This window comes from Crocuta crocuta, unplaced genomic scaffold (genome assembly GCF_008692635.1).
Source record: "Crocuta crocuta isolate KB4526 unplaced genomic scaffold, BGI_CrCroc_1.0 scaffold694, whole genome shotgun sequence".
In the NCBI taxonomy this organism is placed as follows: Eukaryota; Metazoa; Chordata; class Mammalia; order Carnivora; family Hyaenidae; genus Crocuta; species Crocuta crocuta.
Window position 1 is genome coordinate 1,526,559 of NW_027527933.1, and position 27,498 is coordinate 1,554,056.

A 27,498-nucleotide genomic window follows, 5' to 3' on the forward strand; every position below is an offset into this window, starting at 1 on the left:
AAAATTCAAATTTACCTACACATCCTGTATTTTTAAAAATTTTTTAATGTTTATTTATTTTTGAGAGAGAGAGTGAGAGAGAGAGCAAGGAGAAGCAGGCTCTAGGCTCTGAGCTGTCAGCACAGAGCCTGATGCGGGGCTCGAACTCACGAATTGTGAGATCATGATCTGAGCTTAAGTTGATGACTTAACCAACTGAGCCACCCAGGCATCCTTAAACATCCTGTATTTTTATTTGCTAAATCTGGCAGTCCTATCTGGGGTCCAAATCATCGCTGGTTGACATTCACTGGCCTAGAGTGTTTTTACCAATGGCAATGAGTCAATTGCTTTTTTATTGACTTGTTTTTAAAAGGCAACCCTACAAGGAGGCAGTCACTCTTCCATAATTATAACGAGTATTGTGCCTTTAGAACCAGACTGTAGGGGAGGAAAAAGAATCATTCCTCTACCCTTCTAGGTTCTGTGGCTGAGAACCCTGCATAAGAAATGATGGATTAATGAGTGCCTGGGTGGCTCAGTCGGTTAAGCATCTGACTTCGGCTCAGATCATGATCTCACGGTTCATGGGTTTGAGCCCCATGTCGGGCTCTGTGCTGACAGTTAGCTCAGACCCTAGAGCCTGCTTTAGATTCTGTACCTCCCTCTCTCTCTGACCCTCCCTTGCTCATGCTGTCTCTCTCTCTCTCTCAGAAATAAATAAAACATTTAAAAAAAAAGAAAAGATGAATTAATTAGAGAAACACAGACTGAAGTTTAATAACATGTGTACCTCATGTATACATATGGGAGACCCAGGAAGACTGAGTAAAACCCCTTGAAGTGGCCCAAGCCAATGCCTTAAATACCATCACCTGCTAAAGAAAAAAGATGTTTGGGGGTGGGAAAAGGTATGGGATGCTACTAGTAAAAGCACAGTAAACAGCCTCAGTTGTCCTTCAGACTTAAGTCATTGTCTTCTCCATTAATTGGAGAATTAATCCCCAAAAGAGATTTAGAGTCAGTCTTCTCTTTCTGAGGGAAAGAGATTTCTTTGCTAAGGGTAAGTGTCCTTTACAGAAAGGTAGCTTCTACTCTGTTTTCAGAGATTCTCCTGTGTGTCTGCAGACTTTCAAAAACAACCAAGTTGAAAATCCTTATGCCAAAGCCGCGTGTTTTAGGGTGACATATTCTGCTCTCCTTCAAGATGCAGTCCAGAGAGAGATGTGGAATCCCGTCAGATGAGTTTGGGTTCAGATAGTGAATTAAAGAAACCTCTTGAGATCAGTCAGGGAGGAAGAAGCATGGAGAAGGAAGCTAGCGGAGAGATAGTGACAGTGAAGAGGTCTGTCCACACCAGTTAGTTAAAAGAAGTTACAAAAGAAGCTAAAAGAAATTGCAGAAGATTTGCGTAAGAGTGCAAAGTACCCAGCAGAAATAACATTAACGTTTACATCAAAGGGAAAGGCACCTAAAGGTCTTAAGAAGTTTAAGAAATGCAAAATGAAACCAAGCCAAAAGGGAAGTCCACTGCGATTTTAGTGGACATTACAGACTTCCACCTTCAACAGGAAAATTAGTTAATTCTTTTGTTTTTAAGAAAAATATTTTACTTTTAAGCACTCTCTACACCCAATGTGAGGATGGAATTTGTAATCTCCAGATTAAGAGTCACATGCTCTATGGACTGAGTCAGCCAGGAGCCCATAGAATGGGCTAACTCTCAAACTCCCAGGAGATTGGTCCTAAAGCCAAGTCCAAGGTAAAGTATGTAATTCTTGTTATAACACGTACAAAAATAGCTCCTATGTCCATCAGTGGTGTAGGAAGAAGTTCCCTGAATATATGAGGGCGTAGGTCTTGCATCCTGGCCCTATTTGTGGCCACTGAAGAAACTTCAGTGATCGGAGGAATCCCAACCATTTGCTTGGGATGGCTGAAGGTGTGTGTGAGTGTTCTAGTTCTGGGAGATTTTCACACTTTGCTACGATTGTGTTTAGTGACAGTGTGTGACTATTTGGTACGATATTTAGTATACAAACTGTTTATAATGTTAAAGAGACTGGCCATATTAGAATGTTTGACCAAGTGGCCTGGTGATTCCATTTAAGATATGTAACAGGCTGGGGGCCTGGGTGGTTCAGTTGTTTGAGCATCTGAGTCGTGATTTCGGCTCAGGTCCTGATCTCACGGTTCATGAGATCGAACCCCACGTAAGACTCTGTGCTGACAGCACGGAGCCTACTTGGGATTCTCTCTCTCTCTCTCTCTCTCTCTCTCTCTCTGCCCCTTGGCTACTCATTTTCTCTCTCTCTCTCTTGCAATAAATAAACTTAAAAAATTTAAAATAAAATATGTAATAGGGCAATGGATTTTAGACTTACAATTTTAAAATTGTTGAATATAATAAAATATTTGGCTGAACTTATAAACAGTATTAGAATATTTAAGACAAGTTAATACTTATTATGATAGTAAGTTTATTACATTTATAAGACCACTTAGCTGGGAGAGTCTTAATTGCTAGGTTCAGAATTGAAGTGTTTATAAAAGAAAATTAAGTATAGTAACACTGGGCCTCCTTGGTGGCTCATTTGTTAAGTGTCCAACTTCGGCTCAGGTCATGATCTCATGGTTTGTGGGTTCAAGCCCCGTGTCAAGCTCTGCTGACAGCTCAGAGCCTGGAGCCTGCTTTAGATTCTGAGTCTCACTCCCTCTCTGCCCCTCCCCCACTCATGCTCTGTCTCTCAAAAATAAATAAACATTAAAACTATATATAGTACTACTGTAAGTGTAGTTTAAACATTTGAGATAATTCAATTAACTAGGATATAAATGGGACTGATTCTTCAAAGAGGTTAGTTTTTCAATTTGAGTTGCTTAGGCTTTACTCAAGGATGCCCTTGAAAGTGTATATAAAATAATACAGCTTAAAAATTGACCTTCATCTATCACTTATTACTTTAATTGCTTTATGTTAATCAGGAACATCAAGAAAAAACAAATAACCTTATCTGTGCTTGAAGATTGCAAATAATCCATAGTGACAGTTTTGAAGATTATTTTTCATGAAACTCAAGCCCATGGCAGACATACATGTTCAAACAAGTGAGTTTGGCCATCCCTAGCCTTTCTCAATAGCCACAAAAAACAGATTTCGGTTAGATGGTGTCTTAAACACAGTATCCTATTTTTTTTTCACAGTACCCCATTTTGAGCCCTGAGTTCCTCCTGTCGGCATGAGAACTTCCCTTTCCCTTGACTTTGCTCAGCCTTCCCACATGTCAGCGCTGGCAGAGCAAATATGACTCAGAAACCGGTTCCTCAGGGTTGTAACATTAGATGATACACACTGAGGTCACTATGCTGTAAACCAATGCCTGTGTCTAGCAGGGCTGGGTTATTTAGAAGGTGTGTTGCTGACTGAATTGCTGGAAGAATATTCACAGGTGTGGGAAGAAAGGACTTGCCACCAGCCTTGGCTTCTAGAGATCTCTCTCTGGGCTCGGAAGGATTTTATGTTAATCAGAAATACCTCTAGAAGATTCAAGAAACTGTAAGGGTGACGCAAATCTGTGAAGGGCCAGGATGGGAATCCTATACTCCGAGGTATGCAAACTTGCTGGAAGTAAGGTACCCAAAGGTGTTCAAAATCGCTCTTGCTTCCCAAATGTAATTTCCTGTTCATAAAATGTCTCCTTTTCTTCTGTTTAGCTTTCTGTGAGAGTGTTAAGTCAAAATGAAGTCCTGTGTGTTAATCTTTTTAATATACTTAATATTATAAGGTAAACCATTTTGCGATTCTAAAACTCTAGCTAGGTAGAGGGCAGTACGATGTATATGTCCCAACATCTAGATGATGTTTGCGAGGGTAATGTAGATCTCTCGGGGACTTAGGAAAATGGAATTAATGGAATTCTGTTTTCCGATGTCAAACATCCAGAAGAAAAGTGAAAATTGTGCTCAGCTGGATTTTCTAAACACACTAAAGTAGACCGGCTCTTCTGTGGAAAAGCAGGGACAGAGTGACAACTTTCAGCTTGGTATTTGAAAAGAAATTCACTACCAGCAATTAGAAGTAAAGATTATCCCTGTATGGAAGCGGGACAAATGCAGATATATTTTTTTGATACTTTGAGTTTTTTCTTTTCACATCTGATGGACCCCAAAATGGTTTCTTTCTCCTGTATTGAAAGGAACCTGTTAGAATCAAACACATTTTTAAGTAATGTTTCAAAGGAGTACAAGTATTGTATGAACAACAATTACAGACGGTGTGATGATGTGATTCACAACTAACTCCCTTTCCTCTCTAACACAATTAACTGGTTGTCCTGCATTTCATTACAAAATGCTCAACAGAAGTTTCTTGGGTGATTCTTCTCCTATTAAAGGCAGTTTCTCTGCCTTTGCAGTTATTTTCAATGCCTGGTGTGTGTGTGTGTGTGTGTGTGTGTGTGTTTATAGCAAATGTACTCTTCGATTTGTTTAAACTTTAGATTTAGACAATCTAAAGTTTGAGAAACCGAAAAGAGAGGAACTTGTTTAAAAGGCAAGGTCAAGACAGTTTGCTTCATTCACTGTGGCAGAGTGGAGAAACTTACTTTTTCGGGGAGCATCCTAGATGATTCTCAGGGAGGGGATCAATTTACCTCCCTGGGCAGAAACACTTCTCTAGGCTAGTGCTTTTCAAATTTTAATGTGAGTACAGCTCACCGGAGCTCTGGTTCAAATGCAGATTTTTTGTTCTGGAGGTTTGGGTGGGGCTGAAGATTATGCATTTCAATTCCTTGATGCTTATATGGTTGGTCCGAGGACCACACTTTGAGCAGTCAGGTTGTAATCTTGGTTCCGAGAGAAAGTACATTAAAAAAAAAAAATCTCCCTGCACAGTGCAAATTGTTTGTTTATTGGGTGTTGATTTGGCAGGTAGTTGAGTCAGGGCAAGATATGATGAATTATTTATAAGTATTGTTGGGGAAAAGTTTTTTCCTTGGCAAAATTTCTTCTGGTTGGTCTTAGAACTAAACTGACAGCAGACAGATTACAGGAGAAAAATCAAATTTAATTTTGTATGTATGGGAACACTACATCTATGAGAGTTCAAAGGCAAAGGTAAAATGAGGCACACACGCCATCCTGAGCTAAGGCATGGAATAAGGGCCCAGGATTCAATGGAGAGGAGGCAAATTCAAGGGCAAGAAGAAGACATGTTTGACAATTAGACGCGTGCCCTGCCATACAAAAGGTCACTCAGATAAAACTTACCTCTGATCAAAACCCTCATTATGGGAGACACCTTCCATCAAAACTCTTCTTGGCAGTTAAGGGAAGGGCCAACAGTTCCCTTGAGCTTACTGGATCTTGATTGTCTCTAACTCAAAATAAGACTTCACATGCCAAGACTTCACTTCACCCAGGCGCCTTGGCACAGTCGGTTAAGTGTCCGACTTCAGCTATGGTCACGATCTCAGGTGAGTTCGAGTCCCACGTCAGGCTCTGTGCTGACAGCTCAGAACCTGAAGCCTGCTTCGGTTCTGTGCCTCCCTCTCTCTCTGACCCTCCCCTGCTTGCACTCTGTCTCTCTCTCTCTCTCTCAAAAACAAATAAACATTAAAAAAAAAAGACTTTGCATGCCAAAGTGGAAGCATATCTGGGAGACTTACCCTGAGCCCCTTCAGATATACGGAGGACAAAGCAACTTGGAATTTACTATGATGTTTAAAGATAAATTCAAAAGTACAGGTGTAAACACACACATATATACGCACCTCTATAACTCCCTAACATACCTAGAAGCTCATAGGTAATTGTTCAAAGCTTATAACTAATACTGAATCAAAGCTAGTCTAAGGTAGTATTGAAATAGATGTTATGGCCATGCAACTCCATATCACACGTGAAAATAGGTTCTAGGTCCTTCCATCGGACTGCACATTTGTGCACTAACTCTAGTATCCGCGGTATGACACACATGAGCACCTGGGAGGTAAGCCATTTTCAGAAAGAAGATAGTTGCCCACCCTTTTGGCAAATAGTTTCTCAATTTGCAGAATTCCCCATTGATATCATTGGTTTTTTGGTTGTTGTTGTTGTTGTTGTTGTTTAAGGTAAAGGTAGCCACCACTGAGGACAGTAAAGGCAGTGGTAAAATTAGCTTGAGTAGCAGGTTCCTATTAGAAGTGTTTTTTTAAAATAGTTTATTGTCAAGTTGGTTTCCATATAACACCCAGTGCTCATCCCCACAAGTGCCCTCCTCCATGCCCATCACCCCCTCCTGCTTCCCCCACCCCATCAGCCCTCAGTTTGTTCTCAGCATTCAAGAGTCTCTCATGGTTTGCCTCCCTCCCTCTCCCCCACTATTTTCCCCTTCTTCTCCCCCACAGTCCTAGGAGTAAGTGTTAAATCTTCCATACTGTCTCTGTATCGAGGATGCTGTTTCTGGAAAAGAGGTGTTTTTTCTGCTTTCTCACTCACCAGCAGCTCTGACCCTGGGAGGTATTCAGCTAGTGTGAGGCTGCTCTCACTGAGCTCCACTGAAGGGACTCTGGTTTGACTACTGGCTTTAGACACTTTGAATTTCCAGTTGATGGAGCAGTGATATCCCAGAGTACTGGGTGGTGGAGCTGCACCGATTCTGCTGAAGTGTTTGAAGATACTAGATATCTCCAGATACCTCGACTAACACTGTGTTGTTCCATGCCCAGAACTAGAACAATCTGGCTCGAGCAATGGATGTAACTTAATGTGTATTTATTTTTGAGAGAGGGAGACAGCAGGGGAGGGACAGAGAGAGGGAGACACAGAATCTGAAGCAGGCTCCAGGCTCTGAGCTGTCAATAGAGGGCCTGACGCAGGACTCGAACTCACAAACCATGAGGTATTGACCATAGCTGAAGTTGGATGCTCAACCAACGGAGCCATCCAGGCACCCCTGGAACTGGGTCTTTTAGATGAGAAGAAGGCTTAGCTAGTTTTCTGGAAGCAAGAACTGTAGTTGCATGTGGGAGTTACAGGTGAATGGGGAAAAAACCCCCAACTTTGTCTTATCCTCTGGTGTTTGGATGCATTCGCTCTGTGAGACTCTTTACCTCTGATTTTAGAGAGGCTGAGGAGCTCTGGAGTAATTCAAGTATGGCGATGTAATATGCTCACCTGTCACATAGATGCCAGTCTCTTTTGCCTTGTGCCAGTTGCTCTGCGTTTCCTAAGGTTAAAGAATGTGAACCACTGGATAAGAATAGGGCAAGAGCCAGCTAGTCTGGCCCCATTCCCTAGTCCTACACTGCCTGGTCCTACACATTTTTAAAACATTTTACTTCCAGTATACTTAACATGCACTGTTACATTAGTTTCAGGTGTACAATATAGTGATTCAATAATTCTAGACATTATTCAGTGCTCATCATAATTAGTGTACTTTTAATCAAAGCACCTATTTAAAAAAAACTGTTAGGGAAGTTCAACTTCTCACTTTTAAGTGTGAGAAGATTGAGGATGTGGGCTTGTCATTTTTTCTTAGAGCTGTAGTGGGGGAGAAATTCTTTGTCCCTCCACTCACCTTAGGTTGATTGGCTAGACGCCTGCGAATTAGACTGATAACTGAAATATTAACAGAAGAGAAACTAACAGGTGTTTATTAGCATGGGCACTGTGCGAACACGTGGGAGCACCCAGCGATGAGTCATCCTTTTAACTAAAGGGGTGATTAGAACTTGGACTCTTGGGGCGCCTGGGTGGCTCAATCAGTTAAACGTCTGACTTCAGTTCAAGTCATGATCTCACGGCTCGTGGGTTCGAGCCCTGCATCAGGCTCTGTGCTGACAGCTAGCTCAGAGCCTGGAACCTGTTTCGGATTCTATGTCTCCCTCTCTCTCTGACCCTCCCCTGCTCATGCTGTCTCTCTCTCTCTCTCTCAGAAATAAATAAAACATTAAAAAAAATTAGAACTTGGACTCTTATACCATCTCAACAAAGGGATGACACATTTTCAGAGGAGCTGTCAGTCACAGCAGAAGGACTTTGAGTTGCTTAGGGTGGCAAACTGTGGACGGCAAATGTATGGGGGCGCTAATGGAAGACAAGGGCTGCTGAGTTAATGTTATGGTGTCTATTCCTTTGGTGTCTTCTCTGGGCTGTCCTTCCCGGCAGAGAGGGGAGGGGAAACCCCTTCTCAAATTTATGTCATGCTTTTAGCTCACTAGGAGGAAGGCAGAGAACTTTCTTTGTTATCTGCTTCTGCTCCTTTGCCTTCAGCTCAAAATAATCGCTATGCCAGTGGTGTATTTTGGGGTGCATATACTGCATGTATATATACATCTATTGAGGAATAACTGATGTAACATTAAAAGCATAATGCCTCCATATTTGTATATACTGCAGTGTTTGTATATTACTGCCAATAATTCCACCATGGCCTTCCTTACCTCTGGGTAGCCATTGTTTGACAGAAGGTCCCAGTGGCCAGGAGGCTGTAAGGGTGATGTTCCTGCTTCCTCTGGGCTCTGCAGTCACCTCTTGGTGGTCTGAGGTGGTAAGGAGATTTCTGTGCTTCTGATCTGCTTGATCTTGGCAGCAAGAACTCACTTTTTCTCCTTCTTGTTGGGGGAAAAGGCTTCTTGCTCTCTCCTGGTTGTCATCACAGACCTCAGAGCTTCTCAGGTCTGAAGTCCGGCAGGGGCCCCACTAACCTCCAGGAGAAAAGACAAGATACGGTCCAGGAGACCTTGCTGGAGAAAAAACCCCAAACAGATAACTATGTTCTGCCTCCATTTCCTCTCATTGCTACTATTCTTCACAGTTCAACTGCTTCTGGTACTTTCCTTCAGGTTACGTAAAGGCTGAATGGCCCCAAGTCAACCTTTAAAAAAATCCCTACGCCTTTTTTTATCTGCCTCAAAGACAGAATTTACTAAGAAATTTCCAAATTCCAGCAAGTGAAGAAATGAGTCATCAGAAAGAAAGGCTTGAGATTAATTGTACAAATAAGTAAAACCTTATTTGAACTAAGGTTAGTTCATCTGAAAAGGAAAAAAAAAGTCTTTTGTTTTCTCTTTCTTTTTTTATGCTTATTTATTTATTTTGAGAGAGAGAGAGAGAGAGAGAGAACACTTCAGCAGGAACAGAATGAGAGGAATAGAGAGAATCCCAAGCAGGCTCCATGCTCAGTGCAGAGCCCCATGTGGGGCTGATCCCGTAACTGTGAGATCACAATCTGAGCCGATATCAAGGGTCAGATGCTTAACAGACTGAGCCTCTTAGGAGCCCCATTTTCTTTTCTTTTTTGGTGGGGGGAGGGAGGAGCACAAGTGAGTGAGGGGCAGAGAGAGAGAGAGAGAGAAATCCCATGAGAGGCAGAGAAAGAGAGGGAGAGAGAGTGAGAAAGAGAAGCAGGGCTTGCCCAAAGTGGGACTCATGTTTTACCTGAAGTGGGGCTCGTGTTTCCTGAAGTGGGACTCGAACTCACCATCCGTGAGATCGTGTCCTGAGCGGAAGTCAGGTGCTTAACCCACCCAGGCGCCCCATCTTCTTCTGTTTTCCGAGAAGACATTTCATTAGTGCACCAGGCTCTTTACCTGAATCATTTTGCTTCAAAAAGCACAAATCCTTCTTAGAAATTGTTATGAAACATTTAATATGGTGTAGAGCTTCATCATGGAGATGGTTAATGAGCAACTTCTCCGAGTCCTCTGAAGATCAGGCAGCGTTCCACGAGATCTTTCCTTACCCTGGGAATTAGTGAAGTTCCATCAACCTTTAGGAGAATTTGCACCACGGTGAAAGTGGGGTTGGGGGCAACGTCTGGCTCTTAGAGACATTTGTAATGGTGCAAGCAGCTCAGGTATTTCTGCATGATTAAAATAATGCCAAGTATTTCCCAGCCATGATATCTATGACACTTGCATTGGTGTAAAACATAATTCTGTTTAAATAACATACACAGAATTTTTAGTTGGTCTTCCACACGCTGAATGTGTCATGTGCTACCCAGAGACAATTCTTAAATTTTAGGGCCTAGGATAGTGAGATGCAAAGTGGGCAGGGGTGGGGTTCTAGCACCAAGTTTGGGGGTATTTTTATTATTTATTTATCTAGTTATTTAGTTGAACTAGAGAGAGAGAGAGAGAGAGAGAGAGAGAGAGAGAGACTCTTAAGCAGGCTCCATGCCCAACTCAGAGGCCAATGCATGGCTCGATCTTTTGAGATCATGACCTGAGCAGAAATCAAGAGTTGGACACTTAACCCGCTGAGCCACCCAGGTGCCCCTGGGGTGTTTTTAAAACCAGGCACATGGGACGACCAAAGTGCACCAAAAGTAGTCCCTGATGTTTCAAATTTCCCAAGTTTCTGATGCTCCTTAACTAATATCAGGTTAAGAGTTGCAGTGTTTCATTAAGGCTTTACTTTTATAATGGGGGCTCTTTTCTTTTACCTTCGCGGTGGTTCTCAACCCTTCCTATACCTTAGAGACCCCCAGAGAACTTTTAAATGACACTAACGCCCCCACCTCACTGCTATACCCCCTTCCCTAGATTCTAATGCTGGTGGCTAGTAGTGGGGCCTGGGTCTGGACTTTAAAAGGGCCCTAATGCATAGCCAGGGTTGAGAGCCACTGGTTCTCATATCAAGGCTACAGGCTGGTTAGAGAGACCAGACTCAATGCACAGGAAGAAGGCCAGTGGGCAGAGTGAGGAGTTGTGTGGTTCATGCTCCAGGTAATATGGATCAAGGAGGTTCCTTGGACACGAGTCACGAAGTGGCTTTGAAGGACACATGGTGCAGCTTGGAAGTCACAGTGGTGGCAAGCACGTAGCTGGGAATGAGGCAGCTGGACTGAAAGAGAGGCCAGAATATGGGGAAGAACAATGGTTGGCTCACAGGGAGGGGCTTTGTACACAAGGAAAAATCCTGACCACCTCACTCTTTTAGGAAATGGGGAACATTAAGCTCAATCTCTGTAATAATGGATGAAAATTTAAAAAATCATAAAACAAGGTGATGTGACGGACCATACATGGGCAGGGGGAACGGATGGTCAGTGGTTAGGGAAGCCTCTTTGAGGAGGTGACGTGCGGGCCGAGACATGATTTATCCTAGAAAGAGCCAGCCAAACAGCTCACAAGCAAGTGCATACAGAAGACAGAAATGGACGTGGAGTGTTCCTGAACTAGCTGGGAAGGATGGGATGAGAGAGAAAAGTTCATTCATTGGTGTGCTCCCTTCATGCTGTGCCTTAGTTTTTTTTTTTGTTTTTTGTTTTTAAATATTTTTATTTATTTCTAGGAGAGAGAGAGAGAGAGAGACAGCATGAGCAGGGGAGGGTCAGAGAGAGAAGGAGTCACAGACTCTGAAACAGGCTCCAGGCTCTGAGCTGGCAGTCAGCACAGAGCCCGACGCGGGGCTCGAACCCACGAACCGCGAGATCATGACCCAAGCGAAAGTTGGACGCTTAACAGACTAAGCCACGCAGGCGCCCCTCTGTGCCTTAGTTTTTGACGTCGCACAGAGCCCAAATCCAGGGGACGCCATCCACACATCAGTGGATGCAGACTCATGCACACTTTTGCTAAAGGCTCTTTCTCTTCAGTTTCCTTTCCACCTTCTCTGCATGTCCACTGAAGTCTCGTGGCCATTTCTGCTTCCCCCTGCTTCTTTCTTGTTCGCCATTATTGTTGTATGACAATGGCTTGAAGTCTTTGCTTGTGCCCCTTTCTCTATCTTCTCACTTTCACCCACTCTCCTCCAACGACCCTCTTTTACCTCCTTTGATTCTGGAGCACAATTTCCCCTTTCTTTCTGTTCTCCGTGGTCATCTGCAGTGACCGTAACACCTACAAACGTTTCCTCTCTTCTCTGGACCTCTGCCCCGGCTCCAAATCAGCCACCCAACATGACTTCTCATGACCTCTCAGGACGAAGCCCAGTCTACAACATTTAGGATTTGGTGACTCTGCCTCCTATCCCAACTCTGTAACTGGTCCCATTTCCCACTAGATCACATGTGCTCACTCTGCTCTAATCCTCTTTTGTGTTTCTATCTGTTTGTCTCTGTTTCCAAATCCATCAGGCTCCCTCTGGTTTCCATATGCTGTCGTTCAGTCTGAATCCCAAGGCGAGCTACTCCTCCCAACCCCTTGCCTGACAGATCTGTTTCCAAACCTTTGTTCTTTGTGCCTGTCACTTTTCTCCACCCTTCCCTGACAAAAGGTATGCTAAAGAAAACCGCAAACCTGTCTTTTAGTCTCAGCCCACTGAAGCTTCTTGATGCATTTCTACATAGCCTCATGCTTCAAGCAATTTCGTATTTTTTGTTCATCTCCTGCAGCGCTTTTCATGATGACTGTCCCAAATCTTCCCCACCATGCTCAAGAGCCTCTTCCATCCCTGTCTCAGCCTTGTCTCCTACGTTATTAACCTGTTCATTTAATTAAACATAATGACGGTTTGTTGAGTTATCTATGGCCATTTATTTATGATAGATACATATTGACATAAAGCATGAAGATCAAACTTGATTTTTGGGCAAAATTTTCGGCCAGTGTAGAAAGTTCTTTCTATCCCAACCACCTGATTTTCCTCCTGTGCTTTGCTTAGAGGCCAGATCGTCATCCTGTTTAGTAAGGTCAATGGGTCCACTGCTGTTCTCTCTCTTATCAGCCCTTCATTCTCTTTCATGGCCACATCTGCCCGTCTTCCCTGGCTACTCATATTTTAAATAATTATAAGAGTAGTTTACCTTAATTGAGGGTTTATTATTATAGGTCTGATCTGAGCTAAGTGCTTCATCTGTGTAGTCACATTTCTGTGACCTGATAAAGAAAAATTGGTTATTTTTATTTTTTTAAAATGTTTATTATTTATTTTGGGAGAGAGGGAGAGAGTGAATGTGCACATAAGTGGGGGAAGGTCAGAAAGAGAGAGGAAGTCAGAGTATCCCAAGGGAGGCTCCATGATGTCAGCACAGAGCCTGACATGGGGTTCGATCCCACAAACCATGAGATCATGACCTGAGCCGAAATCAAGAGTTAGATGCTTAACCAACTGAGCTACCCAGGTGCCCCAAGAAGACATGATTATTAAATCTAGAAGAGAACAAAGCACACAGAGTCTAAGTAAGGTGTCCAACGAACACTACTCTTAAGTGGTGGAATTGAGATTGGAACCCAGAGTCTCTTTCCAGAGCCTGTGTTTCTGACCACGTGACAACACTATGCCTTCAGATGCACGGAATGAGGACTCGACTGTATTGCCTCCTCTGTGTGCCAGGAGCTCCCTCTTGGCTTTCACAGCCAAAGTGACCACGATTCTTCTCCAGTCACACCCTCTGATTCCTTGTAGACCATGTGCTCAGGCCTCTGTGTTCTGTTTCCTGCCCCCTCACTCTATGAACGTGGGTCTTCGCATAGTCATTCATGATCAAATCCAGTCTTTCTTGACACTTCATACCCTTCAGTCCATCTTCCTTCTTGAAACTTTTCCTTCTTTGCATCTGAACCATATCTTTTTCTGGTCTTTCCTGCAACCTCTCTGATCATTACTTCTTTACCTCTTGGCAGATACTGCCAAATCTAGGTCAGTTTGGAGAAGAATCTGGATACGTAACCAGGAAGGCTTGGACACCAGCTGGCCAGGGTAGGAAGAGGACAGACCAGTGTGCTGAGAGTGTAGACTGTAGCTTACTTGGGGTGCACGTTGAACAAAAGGTAATCTCAAATGCAAAGTCTTAGAACCGGAAGACCTTCTGAAGGCTGTTTTTCAAACTGCCTGAAGTAATTAGAGCCAGAAGAATGGATGCATTCTGCAGTCATCCCCTTAATATCCTTCCTGGCAAGGCCACTAATGAGCTGTGTGACTATGGGCGAGAAATACAATCTCCCTCAGTTTCACCAATACAAAATAGGCATAATAATACCCATTATTTTTGCTCAGAGGCTTGTGTGAGGGTTAAATGAGCTAGCTGAAGTACTCAGTAAAAGTTAGCTCATATTACAGCTCACTCATTCACTTACTTATTTACCAAGAAGACATTGAATGCCTACTATGTGTCAGGCATATGCTGGCCGCTGGGGACAGAGTGTTCTGGTGCAGACACAGTTTCTGCTCTCATGTAGCTTACAGTCTAGCTGGGGAGATAGCTGTTAGTAATACTCGAGCCTTTACTTAGATCGAGGGTACAGATGAGGCGGTGGTGAGAGGTGGAAGTTGGAAAGACAGGATTTGTGGGATCTGAAGAATCACGTGTCAGCTGGAGGACAGCATCCTAACCCAGTTGGTCATTAAGTGACCAAAGTTTTCAGCAGAGCAAGGACAGGAAGCTGCAGCTTTTGGCGGATGGACTGGGGGCTGGAAAGGGGAGACAGGAGGAAGCAAGGTCAGTTATCCACTGGTCTTGCAACAGTCCTGGTGAGAACGACAAAGATCTGAACTAGTGATTTGCCAGTGAGAATGGACAGAAGGGCACCAGGAGATGGAAGTACCATGACAATTTCCCAAGTTCTCCACCGGTTTCTTCCTCACCCAGAATTCCCCAAGTTCCAGAAACTTCAGAGACCAACAGAATTCATGATAACTCTTCCCTCAATGCAAATGGACAGTCTCTTCCTCTTTCTGGGCCCTAGGTTCTCTATTGGCCTTCCCTTTGGTCCTGGTCAGTGCTTTCATGACTCTAAGCTGCCCCCTGCTGGAGACTGGGAGTTTACAACTGCGCAGAACCTTTACTGTGGTTCGCTCCACCAGCCACTTACTTGTGTGCCCTGAACCAGGACGACACTTTTCTTCTCAAATGCAGGGACTCTGTGCCTGGGATATGGGTAGCTTAGGAAACATTAAAAGATAAGATCAAGTTAGTATTTTAAAGATGGTCACTTGAATAGGATTAAGGAAGAATTCAGATGCGCTGGGTGTCTCTTGAAGCAAACTGTCTACTTTTCCCTTCCTCCTTTCTGTTGACTCTCAGTAAAGATATTTGAGGAGCCCATGCAGGGGGAGCTTTATCTGGTGTCCAGTGGGAATGTGGGCTCAGCTTTAAATGTTTTATTAATTAAAAGAGGCTGAGAAGCTTGATGACTGCGTGAAATATTCCAGTATTTTTAACGTTGTAATTTAAAATCTTAAGAAAGGAAAATTATAGCCACCTGCTTTCAAGTTCTGTATGCTGGACTATTGGTAACCAGCTACCAAATGCTGGTCCTATAAATGATGAGTAGGTATCTGTGGCAAATTTTAGCCGATTTACAGTAAAATTTAAAAAAGAAGAAAAAAAAGACAGATTTTTCCATATAGCAAAATCCGTCTCATATAAAGGGTGGCTCTTTTTCCTCTTCTGTGATTGTGCCCTTAGAAATTTTGTTAAAACAGTTTTGTTTTGTCCTTACATTTATGTTAAAACATCTTTTATTTTACTAAATGCTGCTGCTGTTCCTCATGCATTCAACTGGCAAAATTAAGAGTTTGCGACTAAACATTGCCTGTTGCCTTTCGTTCCATTTTGTTTGTTATTTAATCTAAGTGACTGGGTGCTGCTGATAAGTTAAAGACTGAATGTTTTTGAGCAGTATTTGTGCTTCGAAAGGACCAGTCCATGACGTGACATGAAGTTGATGGGGCCGGTGCATTAGCTGGAGAGAGACTTGAGGGTGATAGTCACAGGGTGTGATAACAAGGAATTTTGCTTCATTTTTTTTTTTTTTTTTTTGCTTCATGACTGAGGACACCAAGACACACGAGGGGGAGAGATTTGTCCATGGTCATCAGGCAATTAGTTGCAGAACCACGACTATACACCAGTTTGCTGACAACAGATATGTGCCCTTTCCAATGCTCTGGTCATTTGCACATCAGCCCTACAGAACCCGGAGCCACTGCTAAGTCCAGCTGGTGACAAGGCCTAGGCAAGGGGTGACTTCAGGTAGCAGAAGGGGGATTTGTGTGATTGTGCATTTCTACTGCATTTGGGACCCCAGTCTCATGCCCGTGTCCTTTCGGGCCACAACAGTTTGTCTCTTATCTACTACGGAGCTGACTTTCCTCTGCGATGTTTCTCTCATGAGTAGGGCCTTGGGTTTAAAAGTATCTTAATTTTAGGGCGCCTGGGTGGCTCATTCAGTTAAGCATCCAGCTCTTAATTTCGGCTCAGGTCATGATCTCACAGTTCATGAGTTCAAGCCCCGTATCAGGGGGCTCTGTGCTGACAGTGTGGAGCTTGCTTGGAATTCTGCCTCCCTCTCTCTCTGCCCCTCCCCTGCTTGCGCACATATGTGCTCTCTCAAAAATAAATAAACTTTTAAAAAAAGTATCTTACTTTTAAAAGTTCCCTGATTATGATATTTGGCTATGTTAGAAACATGAATCTATCCGCAAAGGTGTCACTCCGCTTTCTCATTCATGCTTATTACCCAAATCTATGCTTCTTTAACATGATTTTCTTATTGGTAAGTGTGTGTGTGTGTGTGTGTGTGTGTGTGTGTGTGTGTGTGTGCTTATGCTATATTCCCAACTGGTAAGCACATTTCACATGGTTAAGAGTATTTTGTACACCTGTGCCCAGCAACTGTGGCTGCCACACAGCTGAAGTCTGACCTTGTTACCAAATTACAGAATGACTGAATAAGCAGTAATAATAATTTCCATAAATTAACAACCATCTATGCCAGTGCCAGGTTTTATTCCAAGTGCTTTTTGTTTCATACTCTCTAATTAAAATCAGTCCAAGAATATTTAGTATTTGCCTACCACGTGCCATTGCTGTGTTGCATACTGGAGGTATGAATTGAATAAATTCAGATATTAAATGGAATGATATAACCTCTCTCCACATGACGCTGACATCCTGAACTCCAGTGCCTTCCCGCACTGACTGCTGCTGCCTGAACCCCTCCCGATTCGTGCTGGCCTGCACCACGTGATTATAAATAATCAAGACAAGAGTGGACAGTTACGCCAGTTGCTGTGAAGCAGTGCTGGAGTCGGGAAAGACCCAATAAAGTAAAAATTAAGTGATGACACGAAGGACGGGTCAGCAGGCAGCTAGGTGAGCAGAGAGGGAAAAGGTGTTTTGTGCAGAGGAGGCAGTTAAGTGACGGGGTCCAGATGGAAGAAACCAAACATGAGGTATGAAAACAGAGGTATGAGGTCCAGAAGGAAAGTGGAGCAGGTGGGGAAAGTGGGCAAGGGGAGGTCGGCTTAGGTCTTGCTGTTAAGCTCCCATCATGCTTTGCAAAGCCCCTTTTGACACTTTCTAAATAAAAAGCACTGAATCCAGTTAACGATGTCATTTGTTATTTATATATTATCTGTCTAAAATGGGTCTTTTCCAGAGGGCTGGTTTCCTTGAGCACAGGGAGCCATATGTCTTTATTTTATCACCCAGTGCTCCCCTACGTTCCTCTGATGTGCCTATTCTATATTCAGTGAAATCCTGCTTTTCTGACAGACATCATCCTTCCGTGAGCACAGCCTTCCCTGCGGAGTTGAATCTGCAATATCGCTTCCGTTTATTCACTCATTCCGTGAACACATCTGTATGTCAAGCAATTTAGGAAATTGTTGAGGGGTTCGTCATGGACTTAGGCTCGTTCCAGATTTAAGGCTTGGCATAATGGAGACCAAATATCTCATCCAAAAAGCAATACACAGTAAAACCTCGGATTGTGGATAACTTGTTCTATGAATGTTCCGCAAGACAAGCAAACATTTCTAATAAATTCTAACTTGATAAATGAGCGATGTCTTGTAATACAAGTGGTACATGATGCTGAATGTCACATGGTCCCAACTGAGCCAATGGGTCTTAAAATTTGCTTTGATGTGCAAGCGCCTTGGATGACAAGCCTGTTTCTGGAATGAATTATGCTCGCAAACCAAAGTTTTACTTGTATTACAATTTGGAGAGACTGGAGTTTTCAGTTATCGGGTGGTGATTTCTCTCTTATGGGGGTTGCATTATACCTGTATTTCAAGATCTGCTTTTGTTCTTCCCCTCGCAGCCCATCTGCCAGGCGGCCTACCAGAATGACTTCGGTCAAGTGTGGCGCTGGGTGAGAGAGGACAGCAGCTGCATCAATGTGCAGGATGGCTTCAATGGAGACACTCCCCTGATCTGTGCTTGCCGGCGGGGGCACCTGAGAATCATTTCCTTCCTTTTAAAAAGAAATGCTGATGTGAACCTCAAAAACCAGGTGAGGCCATCACACATGAGTGGGCAGAGCAATTGACTGTAGCGATCTTTTCTGCTTACAGCAATAGAGGTGGTGGATGCCATTTTCTCGTGGCCTGTAGCTCCTGATAATATATATTTTTTTGCTTTACTTTAAAGGGACTGACACATACTATTCTAGGCTGAAAAGCCAAATAAATCATAGTTCAAACAGCAGGCATATTTTGTTGTTAATTATGTCCTTGTACTTCTGAAAAGAAGGGTCCATTCATTTGACTAGTTAGAGGTTTTCCTTTCTCTTCCTCTTCCTCCCCATGCTTTTCCCTACCTTCCTGCTTCCCTCTTCCTGCTCCTCCTCCTCATGATTCCAGAAGGGATGGGAAAGATTTCCTGAAAAAAAAATACTGACCTGGTGGTGCTATTTCATTAGGTTTTTACCTACTGGGTCAATATTCTCCGGAAGATCCTACAGTTCGCTTATAGGATTAAAGAAGGCCAGTTAGATATTTGCCGAGGACAAACAAGGTCATGAGCCAGAGGCTCCCTGAAGCCACACAGAGAGGCAGAAAGACTGTAGGTAAGGATGCAGTGTTGCTGATGCAACTCTCAGAATCAAGGAAGAGCAGACTGTATGTGCATCGCTGTGAACTTCCTTCCGAACACCTTTGAACAGCCAGTGTCTGCATCCGAGTAAAGATAACATTTAAAGTACACTGAGTAAATATAAAAAGTCATTATTTGTATTCTGAATGCCCTGTTTCCACCTACATACACTCAGTGAGGAAAAACAGCCTGTGAGGCCCCACTTGCCTCCTTCTGAGTCAGTATCAAGACCAGGTCCATTGGAGCAATCACGTATTATCAGAAAGTGGATCACTACTGGAAATTCTTGTTTGTACTATTTTTTGCTTGGTTGAGCTTGAAAGCAAGGCATGCCTGCACCAAGTGCGACAGTGATGCAGCTTAGCGGACTGTGACACCGTCTCCCCTGCACACAGCTGGAGGGCCAAGTGTGTGTGCTTGTGGTGAGTGGGCGTGGTGAGGCAGGTGTCTGTGGGTGCACATCCTCTGTCTGGGGGATGGGCTCATTTGGGAGCTGAGGGATGGAGATGTTGAATGGCACAGGGATGGGACCGAGACGGTGAGAATCTCAGCCAGGCTGTTGGCATCCTCTGGTGCCAGGAACCTCTGCAGAAGGACCGTAGGGATACTTAGATAAATAGAGATTTTATCAGAAGAAGGGTTCAGTTTGCATTTTTTATTCTTAAGGCATTTTTAATGATTTTTAAATATTTAATCTTTCCCAAGCATGAATCTTTGTGCATTAATAATTTAACCAGTGCCTTCTCATATCTTTAAAAAAATTTTTTAAATGTTTTTATTTACTTTTTTATTTCTGAGAGAGAGAGAGAGAGACAGCGACAGCATGAGCAAGGGAGGGTCAGAGAGAGAGGGAGACACAGAGTCCAAAACAGGCTCCAGGCTCTGAGCTGTCAGCACAGAGCCCGACACAGGGCCCGAACCCACAAACCGTGAGATTATGATCTGAGCCAAAGTCGGATGCTTAACCGACTGAGCCACCGAGGCATCCCTCATATCTTAAATCTATGTGTATAAGTCATTTTCAGAAATATATAAAGGCCTTGAAATAAAATAAAAACGTCTGTGGGTAATTCACATGCACATGCCTAATAGAGAACATTAAGTCTATGCAGAGCACATGAAATTAAAACATAAATATGCCTTTTTATTTTGGTCTGTCAGCTTGACCAGGATTAAAAAAGAAAATCAAGTGTTGATCAGGAAAGAAGTTTAAACATTTTTAATGTTTATTTTTGAAAGAGAGAAAGAGAGAGCAAGCAAGTGAGCACAAGCAGGGAAGGAGCAGAGAGAGAGAAAGACATAGAATCTGAAGCAGGCTCTAGGCTTTGAGCTGTCAGCACAGAGCCAGACTTGGGTTTGAACTCACAGACTGAGAGGTCATGACCTGAGCCAAAGTCGGAGGCCCAAACAACTGAGCCACCCAGGCACCCCAGGAAGGAAGTTTAAATTGTTATGATTTTCTCGGAGCAATATTTAGCAGAATATGAAAAACATTCATACATTTCATGTCAGCAATTATGCTTTTATAAACTTTTGCTAAGGCCAAATTTAGAAATGTTGACAAACTTCATGAATGAAAATGTTCAAGCAGTATAATGTATGCAAATACAAAGTTAAAAACTTGGAATGTCCAACAGATAGAGTTTGGTTAAAATAAATTAGGATAGCTCCATTCAATAGAAAGTCAGGCAGCCATTATAGGCCTATGTTTAAAGTTTTTCAATGGCATGAAAAAATGCACGTAGTCTAAATTTTAATCGAAAAGGAAAGAGATCAGATTTTGTGCATGCAGCATGGTCCTACATTTTAAAATTCCACATACAAATTTTAAAAGACTGGAAGAAAATACAGCCAAAATGTCAACCATTCTTCCTGGGCCGTTTGATAATGGGCAATTTTAAATTCTGTCATTTCATCCATGTCTAGTTTACAAAATTTGTACAGTGAACAGATCTATCTTAATATCAAGAAAAACCCAAAATGTATTCTTATTTAGGAACATTGTCTCCACCCCCAAGTGGAAATTAACCTGTCTCTTCTCTCTTTCTCTCTGTTCTCATTGATTTGGTTGGGACTTCAATCACCATCGCTTGTTCTGTGTTATATTTATTGTGTTGATTCCTGTCCACCTTTGATTATGAGGCCCTGAGGCTTTATGTCCCCCACGACCCCCAGAAGCTTAAGTCTATCAACCTGACACGTGCTAACATATGCGAAGAATTACACTGCCTTATTTCCATTCTTCCAGCCCTGCCTGTATGCCCATAGGAACGGTGGAAATACACCACGTGGTTAAGATTTCCCCGTAAACAAACCACAGAATGAATAATTGTACACTCTAGATGGTTCAGGGATAACTATAGCTTTTCACATGGAAATCAGTCCTATGTTTGTATCACAATGTATTTCTCCCCCAAAACATGCATATGAGAATCTATCATTTTCTAAAATATAATTGTCAAATTGGCGCTTATAGAACACCCATTGCTCATCCCAACAAGTGCCCTCCTCAATGCCCGTCACCCATTTTCCCCTCTCCCCCACACCCCTTTCCACCCTCAATTTGTTCTCTGTATTTAAGAGTCTCTTGTGGTTTGCCTCCTTCCCTCTCTGTTTCTAACTATTTTTTCCCCTTCCCTTCTGCCACGGTCTTCTGTTAAGCTGAGAATCTATCTTGTGATGATTTGTAAACTGTGCTTCTCACCTGTTGTCTTTCTGTGTCCCCTCCCCCACCTCGGCTGGTTTTTCAGACTGTACTGTGTCCCACATTCTGGTCAATGGAAACCTGGCTTTATTAATCAGACACATTCCACAGAAAGAGGTGCCGTGGGTACCATAAAAATAAAAAGCACAAACTAAACTTTTAAAAACATAATGAGTCTTGGGGCACCTGGGTGAGGGGCTCAGTGGGTTGAGCATCTGACTTCGGCTCAGGTCGTGATCTCACGGTTAGTCAGTGAGACTAACTGCATCGGGCTCACTGCTGTCAGTGCAGAGACTGCTTGGGATCTTCTGGCCCCTGCCCCTGGCCCGTCTCCTGCTTGCACCCTCTCTCTCACAAATAAATTTAAAAAGACCATTTAATTAAAAAAAAAGTCGTCTTTTTTTTTTTTTTTTTAAGTAAGCTCCACCGCCCAACGTGGGGCTCAGACTCATAACCCTGAGATCAAGAGTCATACGCTCTACCGACTGAGCCAACCAGGCGCCCCACAAACAAAACTTCTTGTTACAGTGATCTGAAACTATGAAATTTGAGACTAATATTAACAGCAAATCCTTTTCTTAATTTTCAGAAACAGAGAAACTGCTTGCATTATGCTGTGAAGAAAAAATTTACCTTCTTTGATTACCTCCTCATTATCCTCTTAATGCCTGTTCTCCTTATTGGGTATTTCCTCATGGTGAGTACAACGTGCCTGTGATCAGAGGCTGAACGGGGAGGAGACAAAAGCATGACTCATCAAGTTTGGCTGGGCCAGTCGTATGCAAAGAAATAGTAACAAAAATAAGCTCTTGGTTTGCATTCTAAAAATGTACTTCCTTTTTTTTAAAAAAAATATTTATTTATTTTGAGAGGGAGGGAGAGAGAGAACGAGAGCAGGGGAGAGGCAGTGAGAGAGAGACAATCCCAAGCAGGCTTCGTGTCAGCACAGAACCCCATGTGGGGCTCGAACCCACGCACCGTGAGATCATGACCTGAGCTGAAATCAAGAGTCAGAGGCTTCATCGACCGAGCCACCCGGGTGCCCGCCCCTTTTGTTTCTCCCAAAGAACAACAGCTCTGTACTGACTCATGACTCATTCCCTTTTTTCCATCCGGTTCCCTAGGGGCCGGTTCCACCTTTGAGAGATGACTCAACACCTATGTCACTTACTCCAATTAAATGACCAAGCTCCCTTCTCCTTACAGCCAATAAACCGTAAGTGGTAGTTGACTTTGCTGACATGAGTTCTAGGACACAACCTGCCAGATGGAAGTGTCATTATTAGCTCCTTGGGTATTTAAGTGTTACAGAAATTGAGGGACTCTAATTAGATATGATAGAGTTGATTTGGAGGCTTGGATTTATGGGGAAAAGAAAACTGTAAGTCACTGATAAACACATACTCTGTTTATACCCTGGAAAAGTTCTTGAAAAAGTAATTGTGTGTTTAGTACATGGCATTTGTAGTTTCAGGGGTGGTGAGGGATCTTCCATTCATTTTCAAAATGATCGCAAGGATGATTAGCAAGAGTCATTCAGAATTTGTTGAGTCATGATGCTACTTTCTAAGATGATTGAAGGTTCAAAAGCTGGAGGCCTTGGCAAAAACATTAATTGTGATGAATCACCCCCTCTTAATGCACATTTTCCTACTTGTTCATGGGGCCTGAATCTGTACAGTTGAGATGCATATGGCATAAGTGACTGGAGAGGAAATTTCAGAGGAAGGGACCAGGAAGGACTGTGTCACTTCTGAGAAAGGCAGTGTAGATGTGGACAGGAAGAAGACGGGGTGGGGCTTCCTGTATGGCCAAGGGGCTCACCTCGGGGACTGCCGGGACAGCTGTGCTCCCTAGCAATGGGATGTTGGGGGGATGCCCAAACTGTCCTGTGGTCAAAGTCTCAGAGGACTGGGTAGGAAAAGTGGATTTTTGAGGAGCCTGGTTCATTTCATTTCTTCGTTTTACCCCCCAGCACATACTTGCTGAGGACCTACTATGTGCAGGCACTGTGCTGGGTGTGAGGGATGAACCCAGAAGGTGTAGTCCTGTCCTTGTAAGAGTTCGTTAGAGAGCGGTGAAGAATGGACCAGTAATGAAATATGGCAGAAACACACTTCAGATTACTATGAAGTAGGTACTCCAGGGAGGTGATCAAAGAAATGAGAGCTCAAAGAAAGATTTCACCTCACCAGGTAGGTCAGGGAAAGCCTCCTGGAGGAAGAGGAGCTTGGGCTGGGATACTAAACATGCATTTTAAAAATAAAATAAAATAAATTAAAACAGGGCTCCTGGGTGGCTCGGTTGATTAAATGTCCAACTCTTGATTTTGGCTCAGGTCATGATCCCAGGGCTGTGAGATCGAGCCCTGTGTTGGGCTCCGTGCTGAGCGTGGAGCCTGCTTGGGATTCTCTCTTTCTCCTTCTGCCCCTCTCCCTGCTTATAGTCTCTCTGTCTCTCTCTCTCTCTGAAACAAAATTAAAAACATTTTTTAAAAAATAGATTTACCAGGCAAAGAAGACAAGAAGAGTCTTTGGGCGGAAGGAACATCTAGTGCAACTGGGGAGGCTAAACGACTAGTAGAGGCCAGTGTGGCTAGCACGGGGTGACCTGGGAGGTACAGCGTGAGCAAGGACCAGAGGTGGAGGCCCAAACAAACGGGGCCCTACAGGACAGGCTGGGGAGTTTGCCTGTGCCCTCAGAGCACGGGACAGTCTAGTGGGCTCTGAGCCAGGGAGGGAAAGTCTGGTCCCTGAGCCCCAACCTCAGTAGGATTTGGCAGGTCTGGCGTGGGCATTTCTAAGTTCGTAGGTGCCCGCACTGCTGTTCCAGGACCACACGCTGAGCACCACGGCTTTACCTGATTGGTCCTGGAGGGGGTGAGGAAGTGGGGGAGGTTTTAAGAAAGATGCATAGAGGCATAGAGGTGTCGGGATTAAAGTAAACCCTGTTGAGTAGAATGGTCCAGGCCCACGATGGAGAAAGTATTTGTCAATGAACCTCCTCTTAACTTGCTGTTTGTAACAGGTGTCAAAGACCAAGCAGAACGAGGCTCTTGTTCGAATGCTACTTGATGCTGGCATCGAAGTGAACGCTACTGACTGTGTAAGTTCGTGCATTTAGTCATCTTGAAATGACACTCAGAATGATATTTGCAGGCCGAGCATTTGTCACCTACAAAGTTACTTGCTTTGTTTTCCTAGACATGTCTACATTTTCCTTGCCTTTCTTTGCATTTCATTTTTCCTTCTTTCTGTTTTCACTGCTAGTCAGGTGAGTTAGGAGTTGGTTAGATGCTGCCTAAACTCATGGGGACCTTTATTGACTGGAGGACAGTTTTAGAATTTTTTAAAAATGTTTTTAATTTATTTTGAGACAGAGAGGGAGCATGAGTGGCAGAGGCAGAGAGAGAGAGAGAGAGAGAGAAAGAGGGAGGGAGAGAGCATCCCAGGCAGGCTCCATGCCATCATGCCTAATGCAGGACTCGATCCCAACAGCCATGAGATCCTGACCTGAACTGAACATCAAGAGTCTGATGTTCAAACGACTGAGCCACCCAGGTGCCCGGACTAGAAGACATTTTTAAAAGTACTGCCCCACCTTTGGTGAGAAGTCACGGGAAATGGAGGTTCTGCTAACAAATTTCCATCCTCAGTGGTTAAGACACTGGAGTCTAAGTGCCTATGAGTAAACCCAGGCTTGTCACTTAAAAGATATTTTTTAATGTTTATTTATTTTTGAGAGAGAGAAGGAGACAGAGCACAAGTGTGGCGGGGCAGAGAGAGAGGCAGAGAGAGCGGGAGAGAGAGAATCCCAAGCTGGCTCAGCATTGTCAGCACAGAGACCAACACGGAGCTCGAACCCATGGACCGTGAGATCTTGACCTGAGCTGAAGTTGGATGCTTGACCGACTGAGCCACCCAGGCGCCCCGACACATCCTAAGATAGGAGAAGTGCTTGCTGAAGAAGCCACCTGTTGGGTCCGTAGAGCCCAACGATGAGCTCACTGTTGGTCCCTTATGTTTCAGTATGGCTGCACGGCATTACATTACGCCTGTGAAATGAAAAACCAGAATCTCATCCCTCTGCTCCTTGAAGCTCATGCAGACCCCATGATAAAGAATAAGGTAAGAATCTGTGGACGTGGTCCGACGTCCTTCCAGTGACATTATCTTCTAACTGCGGCTGTGTGTTGGAGTGAGTTAATTGCCCCTGCTGTTGTTAACAGCAAAGCTAATTGTCCTCATTAAGGAATTACGTTATCCTATTACTGTTAGAACCAAATGACCTTTAAAGCCTTTGCCAAGCCCGGGAGTCAGCGGTCTGGACTGTTTACTAGAACTTTTGCATTGGAGATAAATGACCGTGCTTTCTTTTTCTCCACAGCGTGGCGAGACTTCGCTGGATATTGCACGGAGATTAAAGTTTTCCCAGATTGAGTTAATGCTAAGGAAAGCTTCGTAATCCTACTGGCCTCACATGGAGAAGTAGAAAAATTTGAAACACCGTATTCGATCTCCATTTTGGACAATTGGTTGGTGGACCGCTCAGCCTGGATGCCACAGTTTTATGGTTACCATGGGTAACCACAATGGTGGTTGCCATGGTAACATTTTGGGGAAAGCTTTGTATTTATAATTTGTGGGATTTTTTGCCCAGTGGAGTTCACCATGGTCATAATCCTTCTTAGGAGAAACACTCAAGTGGTTGGAGTTTCCGCTTTGGTCAATAAAAGGTGACATTTCAACCTCAGTTTGTCCTGAAGAAGAGGATCGCGGTTGGCTGGTTCCGTTTTCTCTTCTCAGGTGTGCCGCTCTGACCAAGAAGTGATCCTGTCTATATCACACCCAGAAAACAACTGTTTCTCTCCGTCCTTCTGAGTAGTAAGAGAGCGATTCAAAGTATATATATTTGTATAGAATGATGTGTTGGGGGTGGGGGGAGAGCTTCATATGTAAATATTCATTTGGTGAAACAATTTCAATAAAGCCATCTATCAGTCGTCAGGGGTGGGGGTATTTATGCCACAGTGACTGGGAAATCCTACAGGTCAAGGCTTTTTCTTTTTCTTTCCAAGAGCCAAGTTAACTAGAATACCTCTGGACATTTTGCTGTCAGCTTATAAGTAAAAGCCGTCCTGATTGTGAACAAAATTATGTAACTATCAAGATGTTTGTTCAAAAATATCTTTATGATTCTCTCGTGAATGGTCAGGCAGCTACTAAGGTTGTTCATTCTGTTTATTTTCATTGATAAAATTGAAAATATTATTGTTAACTGTTGGACCAAGGATGTCTTTACAGGAAATGGAACAGTAGATGAGGTGGTATCTGGATTATACTTCCAGAGGGGGAGAGAGTGCATATCTAAATATATTTCTCAAGTCCTTTGTCAATGACACAGAGTAGAAATAAATGCATTTGAAAAATGATCGAATTAGCAAAACAAGACTGAATCATTAATATATTTAGACATGGACTAAAGTGTAGACATATTACACACTGTATGAAGTAACAAATGAACAGTCTAAGAGGAAAAGATTTACCATCCTTGAACAGAACAAAGGGTTAATGAAAATCAAATCCAGAATATTTATTGAACTATGTACAGAGCTTTAAGGTATATATGTCTTGTGAGGGAAATAGGAGTGTGTAGATACAGTTCAGAAGCCCTTAAGTGTCTCTTAAATTATTTAAGATACATTGCACTGAATGGAGTTAGCAGCTGACTCTGGGGAACTGAATAAACAAATGAACTTGACACACCAGTAAACCTTCAACACGCACCTGTGTACCTTCAATTTGGTTTGCAAAATTCCGTTATTACTCATGTAATCTGTAAATGCCATCTTTGAAATGATGTGAAAATTGACCACTTTCTAAAGAAATAAATCCAGATTTGTGAATCAGTTTGCATAGTTATCAAGACCAAAGGATAAAATACATGACAGCTTGTTGTCTTTATGCTTGTGACATTCTAAAACTTTCTTCCTAGTTTTTAATTTTTGAAGGCAGGAAACTGAGGAAGACATTTGTAGGCATTAGGTCTTCTAGAGTCA

General features: G+C 43.2%; 1 protein-coding gene across 1 annotated transcript; it reads left to right on the forward strand.

Moving 5' to 3' along the window:
• Positions 1-3,296: 3,296 nt before the first annotated feature.
• Positions 3,297-27,345, forward strand: ANKRD22 (ankyrin repeat domain 22). Its single transcript, XM_077751884.1, has 6 exons — positions 3,297-3,588; positions 17,964-18,155; positions 22,030-22,137; positions 24,468-24,545; positions 25,469-25,567; positions 25,827-27,345. The coding sequence occupies exons 1-6, from the start codon at positions 3,568-3,570 to the stop codon at positions 25,902-25,904; spliced, it is 576 nt and encodes a 191-aa protein (XP_077608010.1). The 5' UTR covers positions 3,297-3,567; the 3' UTR covers positions 25,905-27,345.
• The last annotated feature ends 153 nt before the right edge of the window (positions 27,346-27,498 follow it).

Excerpts from the sequence above, each read along its gene's own strand:
- ANKRD22 (XM_077751884.1), top strand. The coding sequence starts at position 3,568 with ATGGGAATCCTATACTCCGAG. Across the intron at positions 3,589-17,963 it reads TGGGAATCCTATACTCCGAG|CCCATCTGCCAGGCGGCCTA; the intron begins GTATGCAAACTT and ends TTCCCCTCGCAG. Across the intron at positions 24,546-25,468 it reads AAGTGAACGCTACTGACTGT|TATGGCTGCACGGCATTACA; the intron begins GTAAGTTCGTGC and ends CTTATGTTTCAG.